The 25520-nt window shown below is 33.4% G+C and overlaps 1 protein-coding gene across 1 annotated transcript in view; it reads left to right on the top strand.

Moving 5' to 3' along the window:
• Positions 1–25245, top strand: part of Ufl1 (UFM1-specific ligase 1) — a 25601-nt gene extending 356 nt beyond the window's left edge. The window contains exons 2-19 of the mRNA XM_013016697.1: positions 712–857; positions 1865–1893; positions 2654–2751; positions 3244–3358; positions 5656–5786; positions 9104–9162; positions 9871–10017; positions 11352–11527; positions 12637–12816; positions 15356–15476; positions 17876–17998; positions 20671–20788; positions 21602–21765; positions 21845–21975; positions 23233–23313; positions 23613–23698; positions 24095–24275; positions 24872–25245. Of these exons, the coding sequence (XP_012872151.1) occupies positions 712–857; positions 1865–1893; positions 2654–2751; positions 3244–3358; positions 5656–5786; positions 9104–9162; positions 9871–10017; positions 11352–11527; positions 12637–12816; positions 15356–15476; positions 17876–17998; positions 20671–20788; positions 21602–21765; positions 21845–21975; positions 23233–23313; positions 23613–23698; positions 24095–24275; positions 24872–25090 (2305 nt within the window). The 3' untranslated portion in view covers positions 25091–25245. The remainder of the gene's footprint in view (positions 1–711; positions 858–1864; positions 1894–2653; positions 2752–3243; positions 3359–5655; positions 5787–9103; positions 9163–9870; positions 10018–11351; positions 11528–12636; positions 12817–15355; positions 15477–17875; positions 17999–20670; positions 20789–21601; positions 21766–21844; positions 21976–23232; positions 23314–23612; positions 23699–24094; positions 24276–24871) is intronic.
• Positions 25246–25520: the final 275 nt, after the last annotated feature.

The following is a 25520-nucleotide window of genomic DNA, read 5'->3' as shown; positions in this document are numbered from 1 at the left end:
GGGCCGGGCTGGAGATGGCGTCACGCCCGCTGGGTCCTGGCGACGTGGGCCGCGGCCGGGAGCTGCGGAGCGGAGAGCCCACACGCAGACAGCCCCGAACCTGCCTCCCCACCCTGCCGTCCCCCCGTGCGGAGAGCCGTGCGGACCGAGGCCTGACACCCTTCAGGAATTGCAGGCCTCTGACGGTTTCTACAAAACCAGCAAGCTGTCGGGGAACGTGTGCAGAATAACCTCTTCTGTTGAATAGTAGTGAACACACACATATATATCTGTTATACAGCATACATAGATAATGTATACACATGCATTTATGTGTACACACCTAAGCATCGAGTGTTTGAGGCCACTCATATACAGTTAAAGTGGAGAGAAAAATTTGGTTAAAAAAAAAAAGTCCGTTTTTCCCACCTAACTGATGTCTTCTCAATGTTCAATTCAGATTTGAAGTCCCTAAAGCGGGTTTAGAAAAGAGGACATTTGAAAGTCTGAATGAGGGTCAGCTAAGCAGATGATTTAAGTGCACACCTGCTGACCCCCGAGCTTGCGTAAATGATTGGATCCGTAGGTTGCAGTAAGGAAGGATAACACATTTGGTCATGTAAAAGTAGCTTTCCGTGCAAACTTTTTGGAAGCCTGTTTTCATACCTTTGTGTTTGTTTTATTGAACATCAGTATGCCAAGTATACTCCTGAAATCTTTCTTTTCCTTTAGGTTGTCAGAGCGGAACTGCATTGAGATTGTGACTAAATTAATTGCTCAGAAACAGCTAGAAGTAGTTCACACACTTGATGGAAAGGAGTATGTCACTCCAGCCCAAATTATTAAAGAGATGAGAGATGAACTACATGTCCGAGGTGGTAAGTAATTTCTCAGGAGACCCTTCCTACCTCCCCCTTATTTGTGGTCAGAAAACTCTTAAAATGGTCATAACCAAGTAAGACCTTTTTTATTTTATAGGTCACCTTTCTTCTCAGTTATTTCTATTACAAAGATTATAGGTTCTCAAAAATTTAAAGGAAGTATTCCATGCTTTTAACACTTGTGCATAATTACAAATTAGGTAACTCAGATGGGATATTTTATCCATCATATTACTATCAACACCCAAAGAATAGCCCTTTTTTTTATGTTTTTAAGTTGAACAAACTACTGATTTAATTGAAGACAATTTGGTTAAAATAGACCAACTTGAACCCCCCCTATATTTTTGATATTATTGGGATTAAATTGAGCCAAACATCTATCCCTTTTTGTTTTAATTTAGTTTTTAGATAGAGCCTCATATTTTTGTCTGCCACTACCTCTGCCTTCTATGTCTTCGGATTGTAGGCATAGACCCCCAACCCAGCACTTTAAGCAACTCTTTATTTTAGTAACTTCTGAGTTAGCCATTTAACCTTTGTGTTTATTTTGTTTTCTTTATCTTCTTATACGTAATACTAATAAAATAGGAGCTGCATTTTGGAATATTTTGCTGACAGAAACCTACCTACTTTTAACTTTCAAACAATTGAAAAAAACATCTTTAATTTAGTTGTCATTATGTCTTTGGCCTTAGTAGCTGAATTCTGAATTGTAAAGTAAATTTAATAGTCTTCATAGATCTAGCCAACTTGTACGTCACTTGATTTTCATAATTGTTCTGATGTGATGAAAATAACTCTTAAGTTACTACTGCCTGTAGCTTCAGCCTTAATGACCTACTCAACAAATGGTATATATGTGTGTGTATATGTATGTATGTTGACATAAATTATTTCCATTTGTGGACTTGAACTGATCAGCAGTTAATTCTGTTAAAGTTTGCACTATTTACCTGCTCCTTACTTACATGTACTTTAAAATTAATATCTTTTCTTTAAAGGTCGAGTAAACATTGTTGATCTACAACAGGTAAATTTTAAATTTATAAAATTTTGTTTTGGTTTTTCATTTTTTTTAGTACTATGAATTTGTTCAGTGCCTTTCAAAATATCCACAAATTAAGAAAGCTACTTACCAGGCTTAGATTCAAGGATCATGGTTTGAAGCCAGTCTTAGGAGGAAAGTCCATGAGTCTCCTATCTCAAATTAACCACCAAAAAGCCTGAAGTGTAGCTGTGGCTCAAGTGGTAGAGCATTAGTCTTGAACACAAAACTAGAGACAATACCCAAGCCCTGAGTTCAAGCCCCAAGACCAGCTCACAGACACATATTCACTAATGTTAGTATGATATTTTATGTAATATTTTATACAGTATATGTAATCATGGTAGAAAAATCACTAATATTTCAGTCTTTATCACTTTAGTAAGTAGAAGTTATAAATAAAAATTAGAAAATATTCTCAAAAAGTATAAATGCACTTGTATTTGTCAAGTATACTTTATTTAATAAGCTCAAAAATCTTGTCTGAATTGTTATCTTTTATATAAAAATGTAGTTTTCTGCTTAATAAAAATTTTCCTGGCTAGTAAAAAATGTAATTTTTTTAAGTAAAAAGTAAGTAAGCAATAAGTCTCTATCTTTTCTTTGATGAAGACTTTTAATAATTGCAAATAAATTCAAAATTTACCTAAGATAAAGGAGTTTTTTAAGAAGTATTATTTTAAGAAGTATTATCTTATACAACAGCACAGAATTACTAGTAATATAATTTTTGTTTATTTTCCAGGTAATTAATGTGGATCTGACTCATATTGAGAATAGAATTAGTGACATTATTAAATCAGAAAAGCATGTTCAGCTAGTATTGGGACAACTGATAGATGAGTAAGTATAATTAAAGAACCTTTCTTTTCTTTCTTTCAAATACTCTAGGCTAACCGTGGCTAATTAGATGTTGAATTTAGAGCTTATAGAGTCCTTCCTTTTCATTAAGATAATCATTCCACTTAAAAAGTACTAATTATGTGAACATACTCATAAGTCAATTTTGAATTTTTTCTATGAAAGTAATACAAAGTATAACTTGTTTTTTTCTATGTTAACTTTGCAAGCAGATTTTTTCCAAAAATACTTTTTAAAAAATGACTAACATGTCCACTAATAGGAAATATGATCGCACAATTTACAACTTAGTTGCATTGATGAGGAAAAAAGTAAGTTTAGAATATGAGCAATGAATGATGTATATATACCTATACTCTAATCCTTATTTTGAGGACAGACTCTATTTCAAGAGAAATTAAATGTAAAAGATGGAGAATATAGAGGAAAAGCATTAGTTCTCATTTTTTTCCTTTTTTCTTTTTTATATATTAGAAACTATTTGGATCGATTAGCAGAAGAAGTAAATGATAAACTGCAAGAAAGTGGTCAAGTAACCATATCAGAATTGTGTAAAACCTATGACCTTCCTGGAAGTTTCCTGACACAGGTACTATTTCTTAATAGTATAATATGTTTTTATTTTAAACAATTATTTTAAAGGATATCATTGAGGGGGAAAAGAAAGCCCATTCTCATCATTTGGTATATTGCAAGTATCCTACTTGATATGTGTTGCAGGAGTATACTGTATAGGTGTATTTTCTATTTGTTGATAGCTCTGAGGAGACATTTAAAATGATTACATTCTTCATGAGCTGCATGACTTCCTAAAAACAAGAAATTAAGTTCTAGGACTCTTGATCCAATGGCATGTATACCATAAGCATATAGATTTAATACTTCTCATATCAGCTGCACAGAATCTTTAACCAAGATATCTATAATTTTAACCTCCCAGTTATATTTCTCTAATATTAATTTCCCAGTTATATTTTAGCAAATAACTGCTGAAGATTATAACACAGAGGGGTTACCACTATCATCTGTGGGCGAAGGTTAAGGACCCCTTGTAGTACACAAGGCTGCTTTATTAGCAAAAGATTTTTCTATCTATGATGTCAATAGTGACATTGTCTTTTGATGTCCGTCCTCTTTTTTCCTTCTCCAAACTCTCACTTTTATATGAAGAAAAACCAAGGAATCTCACATGTTGTCTTAAATTACATATTTGTATTAATGCTCAAATAAGGTATCTTGAATTACAGCATAACAATGTTTCCTGAAAACAGAGGCATATCCTTAGTATTTTTTTCCTATTTTTAAAGTAGTTTGACATTTTAGAATCATAAAAGTCTGTCTGATAGAGTAGATGCTTAATAGGGTTTGCTGCTTAACAGATCTTAATTTGCTTCTTGTCTGTTCATTTCTTCTTTATGTGACACTAAGAAGAATATTTCATCTGCCATGTGCTTCAAGGCACTTATCTGTGCTTTTTCATAGGCTTTATTCAGTGAGAAATAGTGAAATTCTGGTACAATTGAGACATTCAATAAATACTGTTTTTGTTTTGTATGTACTGAATCAAATGAACAGAAGAATCTCATTTTACATACAAATCACTTTAAGAAATCCAATTTATGAAACTTATCAGACCATAATGATATGAAAAAAATTTGCAGTACTGATTTACTCACCTATACTAAGAGAATGAGCTATCATAAAATAGCATGTATATTAGAGATGTATTTTTCATAGCATTTTCGAAGTCTAAGTTCTATTTTACATGAGTAAATATATGCTTACCATAGGAAATCAAACCATGTGTTTCCTAAAAACATTTTAAAACTATCAGACTGTTATAGGTCACCAGTGGATCACAAATATATCTTAGCTACTCAGAGGGCTGAGATCTGAGCATGGAGGTTCAAAGCCAGCCTGGGTAGGAAAGCCCATGAGACTCTTGTCTCCAATTAACCATAAAAAAGCCTGAAGTGGAGCTGTGACTCAAGTTGTAGAGTTCTAGCCTTGAGCAAAAGAAGCTCAGGGACAGTGCCCAGGCCTACATTACAAGCCCCAGGGGAGCAAAAGCAACAACAACGACCCAAAAATAAAAATCAGGCTGAGTTCCAAATGATTTCTTATAAAGCTATGCCTGAATACATTTTTGGTTTTTTTTGGAATATACAACTATGTACTATTTTTTAGTTCTGTTTTTTTCTCAACATTACAAACAAATATTCACAAAGGTCGTTAAGTTGTTTAAAAACATTTTTCCATGTTATTTGTCCATGTAAACCTAACTCATTTTGAGATGTGAAATGTGTTCAGACTTATATCACATGTACCTGACCCCAGATATTGTATAGCTGTAGAGAAACACTTTTGAAAGTAGTTTACTAAGAAACCATATTATCTTCCAGTTCAAATCTGGACAAAGATAACTTGCTCATATTTGTGTCAGAGAAAATCATTTTTAAATCTTATGCTTCCCTAAGTTACAAAATCTTGAAATACTACTTATTACTCTCTGTTAGTGTTGGAAACTCTAGATAGGGTTTTCTCTGATACTCATGTATATGCCTTGGCTGTCTATTCTTTGGAAACTGCTGTATCTTCAAAACTGGTTAGTCAATCATTTTCATTTTACATTAGAGATAGACTTCATTACCAAGAGCTATTAGGATACTTAAGCATTTTTCTTATAAACAGTTTGACTAAGTTGTTGGCTTTTCTGTGAAATAATGAAATTTCCAAGATCCTGAACTTTTAAGTTATATATTTTTGATTTATGCTTATGAAATCTCCCAGTCACATGATTATGCATCAGCATGAATTGGATCATACAAATTGATATGATTAATTTTGACCTTTATAATTAATAAAAATATTTATCTGTATCCTTAGGCTTTAACTCAGCGAATTGGCAAAATTATCAATGGGCATATTGATCTTGATAACAGAGGAGTCATTTTTACGGAAGCCTTTGTATCTCGCCATAAAGCACGTATCCGAGGACTGTTCAGTGCTATTACCCGGTGAGATGCCTTGAAACATAGAGACTTTTATTAATATTTTTTTTTAACCCCAGCAGCTGGATCTTTCTTGTTTAAACAAAATCTCTTTGAGGACCCCAGTTTATTAGAAAAGGAGCTTCTGTGAATGGGAATGGGGATATCAAGCCTTTGAATGCACCCTATTTTCAACCTTTACCATCCTCATGACCCTTGAAATGCTTTCTGCAGATACAGTTTAAAAATTGCTGTCTACATCACTATATTAAGGTCACCCTGGATTCATGAAAAGACCATGCAGTTTACAAAGTTAGAACAATTTGGGCTCATAGTTCTGTCACATAATAACCATGTAAGCATATACCTAACTTACTTGGACATAACATGAGGACAGATGATTTTTAAGATCCATCCTTACCAAGTAAGAGTCTATAATGCTGAGGAACAATCATGTTCCTTCCAAATGTTATGTAGCGTAGATTCAGAACCTACATTCTCTGGTATCTCCTCTCCTGTGACATCACTGTCATCTCACTACTTTGTGACCCACCGAAAATGTCCAGCTCTCGTTTTAAAAGGAATTGTGAATGCTATATTCCACATTCCACTCTACCTACTACTGACATGGTTCATTTTCTTTTAGTGAGCCTTCTTAAGATGAAGATCTGCATTTACTGTCTCAGTGATCTGTTACTTCTCATCCCACCTATCTGGCTTCAACCACTTCAATAACAATAACATAGTTATCTTTAAATCTAGTGGTTATTTCTATTTTTATTTTGCTTTTCAGCAGTTTAACTCCAGCCATGATTTTCACATGGCAGCAAAAGTGATATTTTTGTTATTTTATAATTTAGCAGACATTTATTACATAACAAAGCACTAGAGGTTCAAAAGTCTACAATATTAGGAAGAGCTTATAGGCTATATAAATTTTCTTCTTATTTTTAAATAATCTGACACATAAGTTAGATAATTTCTTTAAGTTTCTTTTAAGAAACACTTTGTCAGGACATATTTAGGTAAATGGAATGTAAAGCATACAAAATAAAATATGAGAAAGTTGTAATAATTACTGTACAAAGAACAAATATGTGCAGACTTCACAGAGGACTTGAACTGATTTAGTTGGTTTATGAGTTTTAGATAATTTTGCTAACATTTTTGGGTAAAACAGTTTGATAAGATAAAAATTATTTCACACAAGAAATGAACCCTAAGATAAGTATTCAAAGTTTTTTACTTTCTTGCAATTGTTTCTAACATATTTATAAGATGATTTCTTTGTTGCTTTGTATGTCCCTTCCCCACGATATAACCCCTGCTTTCACTGTATTTGATGTTGGTATAATTTGTAGAGGGGAAGGGAAAAAGCAAATCGTTTAAATAGGGATACATTGCAACAATGAGATGTACAAGTCGTTATGTCAAAAAACGAACTTTATAACTTTGGCCAGGGGAGGTGGAGTGGAGGTTTGGGGGATAGGAGGAGATGGGAAGGGGTGGGAAGGGGAAACAAAGGAGGAGGCAACAATGCTTGATAAGAAATGTACTCATTACCTTGCCCATGTAATTTAACCCCTCTGTACGGTATTTTCACAATAAAAAAATTATTTCACACAAATAATAATTCACACAAATATTTAATAATCAATATTAAATAAATATTAAACAATATTCACACAAATAAAAAATAATTTAATTGAAAATCTCCAAACACAGGATTTTAAAATATTGAGTTCATTTTCAGAAACTATTTCAGCCTTCCCAAGTTTGTTGCAGGAGACTTAAAGCTTAGAATTATGTTAAAAAATCTTTCAGTTACGTGCAAACAATGAAAACTTAGAATAACGTTAACTAGATAATAAGCATACTGGCTTAAACTGAATAGGAATAAAACATACTTGAAAATTACAGTTATTATATATGAAATACACTCATGGGAAATCTATCCAGTAGAAATAAAAATGTGTTCAAGGCTGAGGATATGGCTCAGTATATAACAGCTCTGCTTTGAATACAGAAACCTTAGGTCAGTCCTTAGCACATCTCAAAGCACACACACATATACACATACAAATATGCCCTCACAAAGACATTAATACAAGTATTAGAGACAACCTAAATATGTATCAATTGGTGGATACATAAGCAACATCTCTGTCTATGTAAAGAAATGTTGTCTAATAATAAAAAGGATTAAATTGTTGATAAATGCTTGGTCATAGATCACCATGCAAAACATTATGCTAAGGGAAAGAAAGTGAAAGGAGATGACTTCTTGACTTCATTTATATTCAGTGTTTAATGGGGCAAATTATTTTAGAGATAGAAAACATTATTATGTAAATCATTGTTATGTAAATAACTCATGTCAAGGAACATTTTGGGTAATGGGAATATTCTAAAACTGGATTACACAAGTCTCTGAACTTCATTAGACTAAAACTACTGAATTATACACTTAAAATGAATGGACTTTATTACAAGTAAATTTTATCCCTATTAAAGTGGTTTAGAGAAAGAAATATGTAGTCATTACAGAAAATGCTGACAAAAAGCATTTGAAATGGATCCTTTTTAATAATCTACCTTACTCCAGGAAAATACCATTCCAAATTCTTATGAATGTTCACATTATCTCATTTTTCTTCAAAAATGGAATCTGTAACATTCATCTGACTATTTCCAAATGAGGAAAAGATTAACTGCACCGTAAGAGGGGAATGAAAAACATACATACAGCCTTCCAAATCCAGGTTCTGCATCCATGGATTCAACCGTGTAGTAAAAATAATCAAGAAAAAATTGCATCCATAATAAACATATAGAGTTTATTTCTTCATTATTGACTAAGCAATACAGCATAACAACTGTTTATAAATATTATACTAGGAATTGTTAATCATCTAGGATGATTTAATGTATGCAGGTTATAGGAAAATACTACACCACTTTAAATAAGAGACTTAAGTATTCACAGGTTTTACTGTGAATGAAGGGATATTCTAAAACCAGCTTCTCATCTATGTGTATGGATGACTATATATAGGAGAAGGCAAGGCACAGGCTAGAAATCAGAAGTGAGTATTTTTTAAATGATAATATAAATCTATCCTGGGTTGCAAGAATAGTTTGATTTCCCTAGCATTTCATTAGGGAAATTCCAATGAAGGATTTAAAATGCAGTAAAAACTTTTTTATCATTTAAAAACGTGGTTTTCATGAACTAAGTCTCCTTGTTTTGTTTTGTTTTTTAGTTGTATTAATCAATTTCAATTCTTGCTCTCTTCCTTTCTTCTGTCCTTCTTCCCTCTTTTCTATTATTACTTTCCATACAGGCCCACAGCAGTGAATCCTTTGATTTCAAAATATGGATTTCAAGAGCAGCTTCTTTACTGTGAGTTTTGTTCAAATATGTGTCTCTCAGACTAAGGGGTAGTTTAGTTGTAGAGTGCTTGCTCAGCATGCATATGCACAATTTACTGATTTTCATTTCTCAGTCCTAAAAAGCAAAATGGGGGGAGAGTGGTGCTTCTTTTCACTTAGTCTTAAGAGTCTGCAGTATAGATTGGTTGGACTTACTGCTTTGAACCCTTACTGCACATTGCAGGATAACATATTCAAGACCAAAACTATTTGTTTCAGGAGCCAGGGAGCAAGTAACCTAAAGACCTCCTACTAGGCCCCCTGAAAACCCCCTACTAAGCCTTTAATACATAGAAGGGACATCCAGCATCCAAACTGTAGCACTGCTTAATAGGCTAGTAATGCAAAATGTAATTAATTTCATGTTTTCTCCTGTTATATTCTTGAATCTTAATATCCCTAATGTATTTTCTGTTTTAGAATATTTCTTTATAACAGTGGTCATATGTGTATCTATCTTGTATACTACCAAACATTAACTGTTAGCTATCTCCAGAGGGATAGGTTGAGAAGAAAAGCAATTTATAAATAAAATGAAAAAATATGAATATGTATATGTGTATCTATGTGTGTGCGTGTATATACATGTATATACACGCACTCACACATGTTGGGCATACACATAGTGAGATGTAAAATTGTGGGATTAAAGATTTCTGGCTGTTCTGTTTGTTTTAAGCTGTGCTCGAAGAGCTTGTTACTAGTGGCCGATTACGAGGCAATGTGGTTGGTGGGAGACAGGACAAAGCTGTGTTTGTCCCTGATATCTACTCCAGAACACAGAGTACTTGGGTGGATTCCTTCTTCAGGCAGAATGGCTATTTAGGTAACTATTTTTAATTTAAGAGTATAGTGTCTTTTATTACTAAAACATTCTTAGAAAGTATTATACTAACCATACTTTCCTTCTGTTAGCCAGGTTACACTTATTCCTTAGATATGAATTTAATTCCAGAGTCACCTCACCAACTATAATGTAAAATTGCCAAAAACTGGTATTGTTTATCAATAACCTTTCTGTTATATAAAAATGATAAAGTAGGGGCTGGGAAGGTGGCTCAGTGGTGAGTGCTTGCCTTGCATGCCAGAGGCCCTGGGTTCGATTCCTCAGCACCACATAAGCAAAAAGAAAAAAGCCGGAAGTGGCGCTGTGGCTCAAGTGGTAAAGCGCTAGCCTTGAGCTGAAGAGCCGAGGGACAGCGCCCAGGCCCAGAGTTCAGGCCCCATGACCGGACCAAAAAAAAAAAAAAATGATAAAGTACAAGTATTTTAACACATAAGATTATGTTCCCTATATATTTTATGAAATTGCCCAGTTTTCAGTTACTTCCTCTTCAAAATATTTGGACTGTCAACTTATCAATGTTCATTTTTATCAGTTGTCTTATGCTTCTGAAACATTGAGGTTATTTCAAATTGTGTTTCTGAGGTTCTAACCATCATTTGTATACAGCAGATTGACTAAATTTAGTCATTAAAATAATAACCACTTAGTTTGATCAACTTTATAATTATATAGCAGATTACTTTCTCAGTAAGAAACCTGTAACAAATACTTGCTCTACTTATGTTTTCTTCATCTCTTGGGATATACTGTTTTTTTTCTTCAAGCTAAGATCTATTAAAACATTGTTTTAAACATTCTTTTATAGTATGGTTATTTGGGGTGAAGGTGGTAGTGAAGAATGTAGATATCTTCATTTACAATATTGTCTGTACATTTGAGAATTTTTTATGCTAAAACTTTTCTAGTTAAAAGACTAGAGAATTATTTTGTTCTAAATTTTTAACATTTTAAAAAGAAATAGCAATATTTTAACTAATAATCAAAATTAATTTTACTTTGTTTCTTAAATCATTACCTTATCTTACCCCTATTTCTGCTTTGATTGCTCTATAGTCTCATGTTTTTCTTTAGCCCTTAGAGAATGACACAGCTGGTATTCAGAAAGTATCAATTTTTCTAACAAAGAATTGTAATGAAAAAGTTTGAGAAGATAACCGGGGAACGAGCTATGATACAGCTCTATGTTTTATTCCTAAAATAATCTAGAATGCAGTACCTTTAAGATCAAAGCATAGATTTTGTTAGAACTTAACTTATGCTTAAGGTTTCTAAAAAATGAGAGTGGTTGACAGTTCTTTGTGATATATTTCTAGAATTTGATGCTCTGTCCAGACTTGGAATCCCAGATGCTGTAAATTACATAAAGAAAAGGTATAAGACTACACAGCTCTTGTTTTTAAAGGCAGCTTGTGTTGGTCAAGGACTTGTGGATCAGGTGGAAGCATCAGTAGAAGAAGCCATCAGCTCTGGAACCTGGGTTGATATATCAGTATGTTTTATCTATTTCTTTAAACCAGTAACAGACAAGATTTTGCTAATATGTAGCCATTTGGAAAGCTAGGGTATGCAAAGGTAATCTTGGCTTTAGAGGTAATTTCCAGCTGTCATTGTTAAAGCATTAACATTAGTTATTTTATGTATAAAGTTATTCTAGCTTTTGAAGTAATCTTTTTCTTGTGTATTATCAATATCTATAGTTTTGTTCATCTCAAAACAAATAAGAAAACAATGTAAAACACACATCAATCCTGATACTGACATTGATGAGACTTACTTAAGCATTTAGAACTCTGCTGGTGTTGAATATGCGGTAGCATTTGTTTATCCCTTATCTAGTAATCTCTGTTAACATATTAACATAAGCTGCTTTGACACTGATAGTATTTTACTTCAGTGTTCAGTGTAGACCTGCCCTCTATTATATAAAAAAGAAAAGTATAAGTAAAAAAGAAAAGTGTAAGTAAAGATAAACAGAGGGCTAATCTACTAATTTCTAGTCAGGGCTTTAATTTAATCTTCATAAAGCAGAATGTTCCTTGTTTGTGGTACAAAGTCCTTAAGTTTTTCTCTTGTTATTTGTTTGAATTTTGTAGTTTAATAGATATATGTAACAAATTTCAAGTACTTAGTATGTGTCAGTCACCATTCTCTTTGTTGGATAAAATGTCTCTTAGGAGAGACATTTGGAGGAGACATAGTTATACAGAATGATAATACAAAGGCAATAGAAAATGCTTACAATAAATGTATTTTGCAGGAGAGTTTTCAGGCCTTACTGGGAGATTGTTTGTGCATTTGTGAAAGAGAGCTTTTGGTGTCATTTTGGACAGTTTGTAATGACTTACATGTAGGGAAATTAGATAGGAAATAGGTTATAGTTCCCAAGCTCAGCATGATAGTGAAATCTGAAATACAGTTTGGAAAATCATCAAGTTAATTATGGTTATGAAAACCACATGAGAGCATACTAATATGCTTACATGTGTGTGCATATTTATATACATACATTCTTAAATTATTTGCATATTTTATATGTATGGCAAGTAATATGTATTAAATGACCTTTTCATTTCATTTTTATTTTGTTTATAATTCTAGCCCCTGCTTCCCAGTTCTATATCAGTGGAAGATGCTTCAATGTTGCTTCAGCAGGTGATGAGACTATTCAGCAAACAGTCTTCAGCTACAGTCTTTAGTGACACTGTTGTAGTCAGTGAAAAGTTTATAACTGACTGTTTAGATCGGTTCAGTGAACTTATGCACCAGAAAGCTGAAAAGGTATTCCAGATTTTCTTTCCTACACCAATCTTAACTAAATTTTTATGTTAAAGTCGTCTGATGTCTTTTGAAAAATGGCATAAGCAGTCTACCCTTCGTCTACACTTTGTATGAAATCTCATTTTCCTTCAATCATTCTTATTTACTTTCTTTCATGCATGTTCATTTTTCCATTTTTCCTTTACAGTTTTATCAGAACATATGTTAGAACTTACAGACCTTTTAAGTTAAAATAACATAAATGAAATTTTATACTTTTCTTTTTTCTAAAATCGAGTTTTCAACTCATGGCCTCATGCTTACTGGGCAGGTACGCTACTAGGTTGAGCTGTGCCGCAGCTCTTTGTGCATTATGGGTTTTTTTTTTGTTTTTTTGCTTTGTTTATTTGTTTTTTTTAGTCATGGAGCTTGAACTCTAGATTTGGGCATTGTCCCTCAACTCTTCAGCTCTAGGCAATGCTCTACCACTTGAGCCTCAGCACCACTTCTGGTTTTCTGGTGGTTTATTGGAGGTAAGAGTCTCAAGAACTTTCCTGCCTGGGCTGCCTTTGAACCGAGAATCTCAAATCTCAACCTCTTGAGCAGCTAGGATTACGGGCGTGAGCCACCAATGCCTGGCACTTAGTTGTTTTTTACATAGCAGCTCTCTTACTTTTGCCAAAGGCTGGCTTTAAGCCTTCCTTGATCTTCCTAACCATGCCCTTCTTACCAAGTAACAGGGATTATAAGCATGCACAGCTGAAATTATATACTTAAGTCACCTGAGGATATTGATCCAACTTTAAAATACTAAAATACTGAAATGAGCATAGCAGTATCTGTATAATTTCTTTCATGCATTGAGTAGCACAAGAAAATCATTAGGCTTTTACATAGCATAAGGTATATATATGTCCACTCAAGTATTATTTAGTAAATCTAGCAGAGCATTTTTTTTTCTAGTTTGGATATATAAATAGAAGAACTTACTGAGGAAAGAAATTCTGTTGCTATCAAAATTTACTTTCATTAATGATAGTGGGACATGTCTCAATATCAGTATTCTACTGCTTGAGAAAAGGCAATGCACACCAAGTCTGGGCCGCATACTAAGATTCTGTCTCAAAAAAAAAAATTAATTGTAGCACAATTGCTGTAAAAGTATTTGAAAGAGAAATAATGCCAGATTTGTCTTTGTCTTTGTTTTAATTCATATTTCTGGTTAACAGCATCATCTTCATAGAACCTGGCTTTACGCAGGCTTATTAAATAAATAATGTGTATTTAGGTTCACACATTTTAAGTTATATAATAGTATACAAACGAGCTTTTCCTGGTAAATAGAAAAAGATAAACAATTTTATAGATTTGATGAGTAAATCTTAGTTTAAGCATGTTTATTCTTTATGACTTCGGACAAGCAGATCTCCACTCTCCTTATCTTCAAAGAAAAGATGATGATATTCTCTCTAAAGATAAATACAAATAAAGGGATATATATATATATATATATATATATATACCTATATATAAAATATCTGATACATTAGCTACCAGTCTTATTACTTAAACTGTCAACATTCTAAGCATTTTTCTCATGAAAATATGCTTTTGTTACAGGAATTATAGAACCTTTTGTTATGAAAAAGCCAATCTTTGAACCTGAAAATAGTTCATGTTGTTAATACAAACTCAAAAAAATAAAATAATCAGGAATTAATAATAAATTAATAATATTATTATTAAAAAATAATAAAATAAAATAATCAGGAATTAATCCAGCCCAGCTCTGGTGGTTCACACCTGTAATCTTAGCTACTCAGGAGGCTGAGATATGAAGATCGCAATTTGAAGCCAACCCCAGGCAGAAAAAGCCCTGAGAATTTTTTGTCAGTCATATGTTGGGTGCTGTCCCTGAGCTCTTCAGCTCAAGACAAACACTCTACCATTTGGGCCACAGTGCCATTTGCAGTTTTCTGGTGCTTAATTGGAGCTAAGTCTCACAGACTTAACTCCCCAGGCAGGCTTTGAATTGCATTCCTCTGATCTTACCCTCCTGAGTAGCTAAGATTAGGAGCAAGAGCCACCTGCATGACCCTGAGACTCTTACCTCCAGTTAACCACCTGAAAACCAGGAGTAGAACTAGCCTTGAACAAAAAAGCTCAAGTAAGAAGCCCAAGCCCTGAGTTCAAGCCCCAAGACCCTCCCACCCTAAAAAGAGGAAGAAAGAATTCAAAGGAAAAATAGACTTACCGGGTAGCACTGGTCTTGGGAGGTCTTAAGAAAACAAGGGACAAAAGGCTCGCAGGTAATAGTTAAAAAGGATTACATCTGATGTTTTATTGTTTTCAGAGATTATACTTTCTAACCTAGTATTAGGTACAAAAAGCTAATTTTTTTTATCAAGATGAAACAGATTTAGAGTAGTAAACAAAGCTTTAGATTTCTTAACTAAGATACAAAGGAAAAACATTAGAATGTGATTATACAAACAACTTTTATGGTATGCTTTTTAGAAAGTTACATATTTTTCCTACCTAAAATGCATGTTTATTTCAGGAAATGAAAAATAATCCTGTGCATTTAATCACTGAAGAAGATCTGAAACAATTCTCCATTTTAGAAAATGTTAATACAAATAAGAAGGATAAAAAGGATGAGCGCAGGAGGAAAGCAACAGGTAATTAATCGTTGCTTATTAAAAAGATTTAAAGGAAGTTTTTATTTGGTGTGAATTTTGTATTGAGCCTTATTTAGAAGCCTGTACTTGTGTTTTTGACCTTTGAGAACTAATGACAAACCTTCTGATAATAAGTTGTTTTGATTATGGAAAATGGACGTGTTGGGGGTAATATATTATGGTTACTTTCTTGAGAAAACCTAATCTCATGATTTTTTTACTGTTTTCTGGGAGGTGGAGGCTCTCAAACATGCAAAAGGCATGGCCTCTTTACTAGAACATACCACGAATGTTCGCTTCAAGGCCTCTACAGTAGTTCTTCTCTCCCTGTGATGTCTTCTCCCACTCCCCCAAATATCATTAGCTGGTTATTTAGAACTTGGCTTTTAAAGTCATTTCTCAGAGCCTCCCTAAGCCATCAGAAAAGTATTCAGACTTGCTCTAGGTCAGTCATCTTACTAATTTTTTATCACTAATCATTGCAGTATATTTTGGTTAGGAGCCATGTCGGTCTCATTTTTTTGTTATATACCTGTTACCTAGAGCACCATTTGATAATTTTTGTGTATGTAAATGTGTACTGAATTAGTGATTTCCCCAATGAGCTATTATTTTTATAAGTCACTGAAAATTATTCTCGGTAGCACTTTTACACTGGAAATTTGTAGTTGAGAGATACGTGTTTTTCATACTGTTTTATGTAGGAAGAAGTTTTAATGCTATATCAAGAATAAAAATTGATATATACAGTTTTTATTAACAGCTACAGACACATTGAACTTTTACTATAAAGACTTTATTTTTCTCATGAAATTCACTATTTCTTTGAATAGTTTCATTCCTTCTTCAAACTCTTTTCTTGCAAAATCTTACAATGGTATTTTCAAATTTTTCTCAGTTCTTCCAGGACATGATAGCATATTAGTCCCAAAAATTCTAGCAGTGCTTACGACCATGTATATTTTATCATATATTTTCTTATCATTATCATCTATCCCATTTATTTATTATGTGAGTTGATGGTATGGTTAAAATATACCTTACTTATTTGGTGATGTGTCAGCATAATTATAATCTGTTCTGTTTCTTTCCAAATGTTATGGGTCATGTGGTATTTTATTCTCAGTGAAAGTGATGTTGTCTGGCAAGTTCAGCTATAGCACCTGGAATCATGTCAAGAGTGAATGTCTTTTCATAAGAAACATTACTAAATGTTAAAAGCACATTCACTTTAAATATTCAAAAATAGTATTTTTTTCCATTATAAAAGCAAAGGGTAGGTAGATTCCACAATACAATGAAATCTGAGGAAATTCTATACAGAAGTTAGAAAAACATTTTCAGCTTATTAAAATAACTTCAATTTACTGAAAAAAAAAATTTTTTTTTAGTCAGTCGTGAGGCTTGAACTCTGGGCTTGGGTATTGTCCCTGTACTCTTCAGCTCAAGGCCAGTGCTCTACCGCTTGAGCCATAGTGCCACTTCTGGTTTTCTAGTGGTTTATTAGAGATAAGAGTCTCATGGACTTTCCTGCCTGGGCTGGCTTTGAACCGTAATCCTCAGATCTCAGTTTCCTTGGTAGCTAGGATTACAGGTGTGAGACACTGGCACCCAGCCGAAAAAAGTCTTTATGAAGGAAAATAGTTTCAATATTTTTCAGTGTTTACAACCCATTTAAAGGTAAATATTCTGTCTCATGGAATTATTATCTTCAATGTAAATAATAGAGAATACCTCAGTAAAATTTTATAACTTTTAGTGTTTGAATTTGTTTCATAATTTACGGGGCTTTTGGTCGTTAGTTAACAAGTAAGGTAATTGTTAATGATTTTCTTCTATAGAAGTGATTAATATTCATGGTCAATATTTGTAGAATGTTATTATCTTTAAAGCCCTGGTGTATTCCCAGAATGTAAAATTGTGATATGCTTCTTGGCTTCAAGAAATTCATGATCAGGTTGATTTGTGGGTGAGTCACGATGTCTCCTCTGAACGTGGACAGTAATCTTTATGCTAATTAGCTAAAATCAAGTAGAATTGTGACATTATACTAGAGGAAAAATCTAGGATGTAGTAACAGATCAGCAAATGAAGGGATGTATCTTTTGAGGAGATAAAAGGTGAGATGATGGATTTGGCTAAGAAAAGATCGTACACAGCTATAGAAATAAGATGACATTGGAAAGAGATTGTATTTAAAGCAAGCAGGCTTTCTCAGGATTTTGTTTAAAGAGATTTCTTGTTATTTATTTATTTTAATAAAGAAACTCCAGGCTTTAAAAAGAGTAAAAGATTTTGCTTTTTTATTTTTTTTTGCTTTTTATTTTTCTGCTTAAAGTTAAGTGCAACAGTATAGAGTCATCATTTTCTAAATGACTAACTAATGTCATTCCTACCAGAGGGTAGTGGAAGTGTGAGAGGAGGCGGTGGGAGCAATGCCCGAGAATACAAAATTAAAAAAAGCAAGAAGAAAGGAAGAAAAGATGATGACAGTGATGATGAGTCTCAGTCATCTCACACTGGTTTGTAGCTTTACTTTCTTTTTCTTTATTTCTATATGACTTTTAAGGTATTTTCAATAAAATGTATATTGTTAAGTATGTGCTTACACATTTTCAGTAGGTACAAATTTCAGTCACCACAGTTAGGTTAAATAAAAACCCATCAACAGTTCAAATTTCAGTTGTTCTTGGATATCCACTGTGATAATTGCATAAAGCATAAACTTATTGCTAATTCTTCTGGCCACAAATCACCATGTGTAAATGACAGGTGACTATTACTGCCTATGAAAGTCAGGTCAACTCATTTTAAGGAAATATTCCCTACTGATCACCAGTTGTTATTCATTGTCAAATAACAAGGAAACAAATATAGTTGAGTTCCTCTGTCTTCCTGTAATAAACCCATTTGACATTTTACAAAAAATGGATAATTCAAACAGGAAATTTGAGTGATAGAATAAGTGGTTAATGGTGAGATTGCTGACACTGCAGTCATTCAGGAGACCTGCATCACACTCAGAGGAATGGAGCTACCATGCACTTGTGGACAGATGTGAGGAAGGGATGGTAACTGAGAGGATAGAGTTTATAGACCTGATCAATAGGCAAAAAAAAAAAAAAACCCTAGAAACAAAAATAAAAAACCCTTCACATTAAATAAATCTTTTGAGTGAAAGGCAAAAGGATAGAGAAAAGAAAAGCTAGGGCTGGGAAGATGGTTCAGGGGTAGAGTGCTTGCCTCGCATGCATGAGGCCCTGGGTTTGATTCCTTAGCACCACATAAGCAGAAAAAGCTGGAAGTGGCGCTGTGGCTCAAGTGGTAGAGCGCTAGCCTTGAGCTGAAGAGCTGAGGGACAGCACCCAAGCCCAGAGTTCAGGCCCCATGACCCCCCCCCAAAAAAAAGCTAATCAGAATTTTATATATATTTAATTTTTACAATAAAGCATAACTAGTTGGTTGCTTATATTTAGAGGGATAGAATTGACTAATCCGGTGCATCTTTTCTAGATTGGCTATTGTTTAGAAATGTTGAATCTGAAAGAGACATTGTAGTTTGTTTTTCTAAATAAATTTGGTTTTTATTTTTGTTTAAAAATGTTAACAAAACTATGATATTGCTCTCTTTATCAAAAAAATAAACAACACCAAATGTATAAGATTTATAGTTCTTTTCTTCCACAGAGTTCATTACATAGGAGTTATACCTAGGAGATGAGAATGGCAAATGATGTGACTGGTGTTAATACACAATGATTTGCAATATAGCTTGGTTACTTAAGCTTCTCTTTAAAATGTTCTAAGAAAAGTTGAAATGTCTATTGTATTTGATATGCATAAACCAGTGTTATTTAAAGGAAAATTTCTTTGTAAAAACTACTTGCTCTTGTTAGCTTTACTACATACAGTTAGTGATGAGATGGTCCCATATGTATTTTAATTTTTTCTTTTGCGTATTTATATAATATATATAATATATACCCTTTGTGTGTGTGTGTGTGTGTGTGTGTGTGTGTGTGTGTGTGTGTGTGTAAATAAATGAGTTTTCCTATTTCCTAGATGTATTCAGGATATAGGTGTAAAGACACATTTTTACCAAGAATTTTCCAGTATCTGTGGTTCTAAATGAGGCGTGAGCTTTGTGTGTGTGTGTGTGTGTGTGTGTGTGTGTGTGTGTGCGCATAGATTATTGAGGAGCTATGAAAGTAGTAAAAACACTCTACCTAAAAAGTAATTTGAGTCCTTTGAAAAAGGCTGTCTTGTAATCTCTGAAATGGATGCTGAAATTGGGTTTTTGGCTAAAATATAGAGTCAATTCAGTGTGAAAGATTACTAAAAGGAAATATAATTTAATAACAAGTAAAAAGCATACATGAAGCAAACAGTGAAAGCAAACTATTTAGCTTGAACATTAGGATTAGAAAAACAGATCTCAGAAAAGAAGGATAGTACTTGGATGTCTACTCTAAAGCTTTGATTTCTTCTGCTTAATTCTTCATTTATACTGAAAGGTGATTTTAAACTACTTATTTCTACTGCTATTTCACTTGTAGAATGGAAATAATTGCTTATTTAGAAAACAAAACTTTATAATTTTTAGTGGGAATATTGTTGGCTTCTTTGTCTACAACCTATACTCAGTAGGTAGGCATAATATTTCCACTGCTAACAGTTTCCACTATTTTAGCTGCATCTCATATTTCCTTGCAATAGAAATAATTTTGTAAAAACAAAAATAATTATTATCTTTACTTTTTTCATTGGTGCCTCCTAAAAGGACAAATTCTAGCTTAAAAATTCTATTAGAGTTTTGGACCTTTTAATACATAATCACTTTTATGATGAAAGAAATTCTACTTGGTCTCCATTGTCTAGCAAAGACAGATTGTCCTGTTCTAAAAGATACTTTATTTAACATGATTGTTTAAAACTCAAGCTATTTTGTATCATCCAAATGAAACAAAGGGAAAATTTTGCTTTCTATTTTTCAGATGCACTTGTAGAAAAGAGAATGATCGTTTAAAAGAAATTTAATTAATTTATTTTTTAGCTATTGTTATTTGACATTAGCAATATGACAGTTTATGATAGATAATGAATAAACTACCATTTTATTTCATTTGACAATACCTTATTGACTCAGGTTTTTTATGTGTCCCTTTCTCCCCTCACACTGCCTTGTCTGTAATAGGAAAGAAGAAGACAGAGATTACTTTTATGTTCCAGGATGAGATTGAAGATCATCTGAGAATACATGTACAAGATGCATCTGAGGAGTTTATTTCTGAACTTGCTGAATACTTAATAAAGCAAGTAGAAAACATTGTTCTCCCTTTCGGATAGAATTTCAGTGGTTATTAAGTACATACATTTTAGATATTTTTGTTTTCAAAGCTTTGACATTAATCACAATGTCTTTGACTTTATTGCCTACAGAGGCAATTTAGTTCAGCATTGTATAAGTATTTTGGCCAAAGTAGTATGGAAATTAACAGCTGAGAACCATTGGAATGTTTGCTGCCATTGCTCCATTGTAATTCTTGGTTGGGGAGACAAATACCAGGACTAATCACTAACTGTCTCTTGATAGTATAAAAATCATATTCAAAAACAAGTAAAGATTATTTTCTATCTTATTTTGATAGAAAATAGCGTTTACTTTTAGGAAGCACATAAATAACAAATCAACCTTAAAAGGAGTAAGTTTATCTGTGTGTAAGGGCTTACCACTCTTGGCTACTCAAGAAGCAAAGGAGGACTGGGGTATTGTGGCTCTAAACGAGTCTACGCAAAAAGTTCCTTAAGTTTTAGTTCCTGCGAATGGGTCAGGGACTTATATTCCACTATTCTACAAATTAGCTTTAAAAGGCTGTGTTCATATGTAGTTTTATTGATGTTCTTGACATTTTCAGTGTAATATCTTTGAGTACTTTAAGAAAAATAATCCATTTGAGTTATAATTCCTAGAGTCAGAAACAAATTTTTCATGAATTCTTCTCCAAATTAATTTTATTTGCTTGCAAAATAGATGCCATTTCTAAGGCCTTATTTCATTAGAAGCAAAATTTCTCATCTACATATATCTAGTACATTTTAATTAACTGCATTTATCTTGTACACAGACCTCTTAATAAAGCATATCTCGAGGTGGTACGTTCAGTGTTCATGTCTTCAACTTCTGCTTCTGGAGCTGGCAGAAAACGCACAATCAAAGACTTACAAGAAGAGGTTTCAAACCTATACAATAATATTAGATTGTTTGAAAAAGGGATGAAGTATTTTGCAGGTACACTTAATACTGTTTTGTTATAGGTTCTTGTATTTATAGAAGGAAATTAGTCTTAACAACGTACTTTCCTTTCCAGATGACACTCAATCTGCTCTTTCCAAGCACTTGCTGAAGACAGTGTGTACTGACATCACTAACCTCATTTTCAACTTCTTAGCCTCAGATTTGATGATGGCAGTGGATGATCCTGCAACCATTACAAGTGAAGTATGTTCTGATTTTCCTGCCACTGGATTGTTTTGAGTCAGCACATTTTATTTTCTCTTGCTTGAAATAGTTTTAAAGAGTTCTTTTTCAGTATTAGGGTTTTAAATCAGGGCATTGTGCTTGGTAGGCAGGGCTTTTACCCCTTGAGCCAAGCAAAAAGATTTTAGTTCAAGTACAGCAAAATGTATGTATAGTTGTCCACAGGAATGGTAATAAGACCAATACACTAAGAATAAAGATGCTTAATTATTTTCTAAGAAACAGGTTTCTCTTCCTCATCCTTTTTGGTCCACTTAAGATTAAAAAGTAGGGAAAATGAGGAAGGTGAAAGTATCTTCATACATACGACTTTATAGCACTGACTTTAAACTGAGTGAAACTACAGTTTTACTTATAGCCTCTGGCATTGGGGTTTCAGGACATAAAGGTGACATGTGTTGTTTTTTGGATGATGTTTAATTTTATATAATTTTATAAGGACCAGAACAGGGGCATAGTGACTCCCTTGTACTCCTACAGTACACTGGCCCTCTTCGCTTTCAGCTTGAGCATTACGTCCACATATATATGAAAACGTCTATATTTCCTTCTTTTTTGCCAATATCTACTGTAAGAAATAGAGGCAGTTTGTCCCATGCTCTCAAAGGCTGCAGGATACCTTAAAGGATTGGTGAGAAGTGGGCGCTATGTTGCCCCATCTTCCCAGATACAGTATACCCTAGGGTCTTGTTAAGGAGCCACTTCAGCAGGCCATTTCCCAAACCTTTGCACCAGAAGGAACTATCTGACTGATCAAGAATGCCAGAAGACATCACAAGGCACACAGACTTGGAGAAAGGTCTGAAAGCCTCTTCATGTCATAGCATAACAAGCAAGTTATCATGGAGCAAGATCTCAGGTCCCACCCTACAAGCATCCCTGAGCTCCGTGAGTAAGGCTCTTCAAGCTTACACTACCTCAAGAAAAGTACTTTCTTCCCACCCTAGTGAAAAGAGAGGAAATTGCCCGTTACCCCCATATTCTACTTCCCACAAAGCCAGTGACATTGTTTCTAGCCTTCCTCTTCTATCGCTGGAGCAGGTAGTGAAAGTCAGACTGTTTTAGGCTTTTTACCTAACTCTTGGACTGCAAGTAGAATATTTTCATTCCCAGTTTGAGATCTAATAACCAAAAACAAGATAAATCCATCGTAGTAAGTATATGGTGTTTGTTTCAGTTTGTACTGTAATTTATCAAAAACAATTGTTTTCTTTATAGGTAAGAAAAAAAATTTTAAGTAAATTGTCAGAAGAAACCAAAGTAGCTCTCACAAAACTCCACAACTCTCTTAATGAAAAAGTAAGTTGATTCTCCTTAGTTATCATAGCTAGAGCTTTGTATTATGATGATCTTTAAGTAGATTTTTACCAGAATAATTGCTAAAACATATTCTGTTCCCAGCAACTTTCAAAGGTAAAAGAAGAGAAACAGCTGGATGCATTTTACCATTTTTTGTCCTAAATCACAATTTCTAATTTAATACCAAAATGACCTTTTCAAAACCGTATTAAAGGTATAAAACTATACAACAGTATTAGATATCTATATTTCTTTAAGTACTTATATAAAAATACCAATTATGGTAAATATCTTTCTAGAGCATAGAAGAGTTTCTGTCTTGTTTGGATTCTGCAGCAGAAGCTTGTGATATTATGGTAAAAAAAGGAGACAAAAAAAGAGAAAGGTAACATTGATTAATCTGTTAATAATATTCATATATGAGACATTTCTTGAAATTTGAATATGACCATCTAAAACTGTCAAGGAAGAGTATATTTAAGTGTCTTTAGATCTTCAAGTGTATATAATTAGATATTCCCCTTTGACTCTCTTGATAACGTAGCAGAGTTTTTTAATTCCATAGTTGATTTAAGCCTGGAACTTTTTATTGGCTCTGGGACCTTCCTTATAAGAAAGCTAGGTAAATATATATAAAGAATTTCTTAAAATCTTATTATGGAAGTAGATCATTAAACTCAGGAAACTATAAAAGGAAATAAAAGTTCAAAAGGAAAGAATTGAATTTTGTGAGGAGATTTTAAATTGTCTATTTGTGTGTATGTGTTTTATTTTATTTTAGGCAAATACTGTTCCAGCATCGACAAGCACTGGCTGAACAGCTAAAAGTCACAGAAGACCCTGCTCTTACTTTGCACCTCACATCAGTCCTGTTATTTCAGTTCTCAACCCACAGCATGCTCCATGCACCTGGAAGATGTGTTCCACAGATCATTGCTTTTCTTAATCATAGGATTCCAGAGGTATTACATTTTCAGTGCATTTGAAATTTTCAAAGCTTTTCAACTTTAAATATGTTGAGTGGGTATATATGAATCATTGTCAGCACTCAGATACCAAACATTAACCACTATCTCTTTACTTTCAAGAATGTAAACAGTGAATTAGGACATTGATTTTTCATGTTTAGCATGGCTCTTAAGAATCTTTTAAATTCCATGGAAATACTTTCAAAAAAAGACAAGAATGTCTTCTTTTCTATTTCAGCTTCTCTCCCTTCAAAGATCAGTTCAGATGTCATAGCCTGTACAAATTCTTCTCAGAAACCCAACTCCTCAATTAAATGTTATCTGGCTTTTTTTGAATCTCCCTGTCATTTTGTTTTGCTTGATAAAACTTAGATTTGTCACTTTATGAAGTGATCTGCATAGATGTTTTCCCCAATATATCAACTACTTGATATGAGGGACCTTGTTAGATTCAGCTTTCAACATACGTGGCCATTGTTTTATAAAGATGAGGTCTTCAATATGCATTGGTCAGAAAACTTTACATTATCTATCCCGTAGAACCTTGAATTCTGTTCACTAATGACTTTTCTTCTCCTTTCTCTTCCTAGGACCAGCATACTCTTTTGGTAAAGTATCAAAGTTTGGTTGTAAAGCAGTTAATCAGCCAAAATAAGAAGACTGGGCAGGGAGATGATCCCTCAAATGATGAGTTAGACAAAGAACAGCAGGATGTCGCCAATACTACTCGTAAAGAGCTTCAAGAACTTTCTTTATCCATTAAGGACCTTGTTCTGAAACCCAGGAAATCATCTGTGACAGAAGAGTAGTGATCTTCTGTGTGTTACTAGTGAGCATTTTCTCCCTATGGTTAAGGTTGAATGATCACAAGTAATAGACATGGCCCCTACTCTCCTGTCAGCCCTTCGCTACACGGAATTCAAATAAAATAGTGGTGATGTATTAAATGTCAACCTTACAAAGATGTGAATTTGTACAATTGGATTCTCTCTGAAAGTTTTTCTCTTCATATAAATTCTGTGTGTAATATTTTTTCATACAAAATTATTTTTGCATAATTCTAACACTATTATATATTTCAGGCTTATTTTCTTCCAGATACTAAGTAACAAATAAAGTTTTGTATTTTTCACCTCTAGGAAAGATACTTCTCATTTGCTATTTGATTTTAGGTAACATTCCTATAATTTCATACATCTACGGAGAAACAATGTGATCATGTTTTTTAAAATAAGAAAA

This window comes from Dipodomys ordii, unplaced genomic scaffold (genome assembly GCF_000151885.1).
Source record: "Dipodomys ordii isolate 6190 unplaced genomic scaffold, Dord_2.0 Scaffold32, whole genome shotgun sequence".
Lineage (NCBI taxonomy): Eukaryota > Metazoa > Chordata > Mammalia > Rodentia > Heteromyidae > Dipodomys > Dipodomys ordii.
Note: the sequence above shows the minus strand (reverse complement) of the source record. Positions and strands in the feature narration are given on the sequence as shown.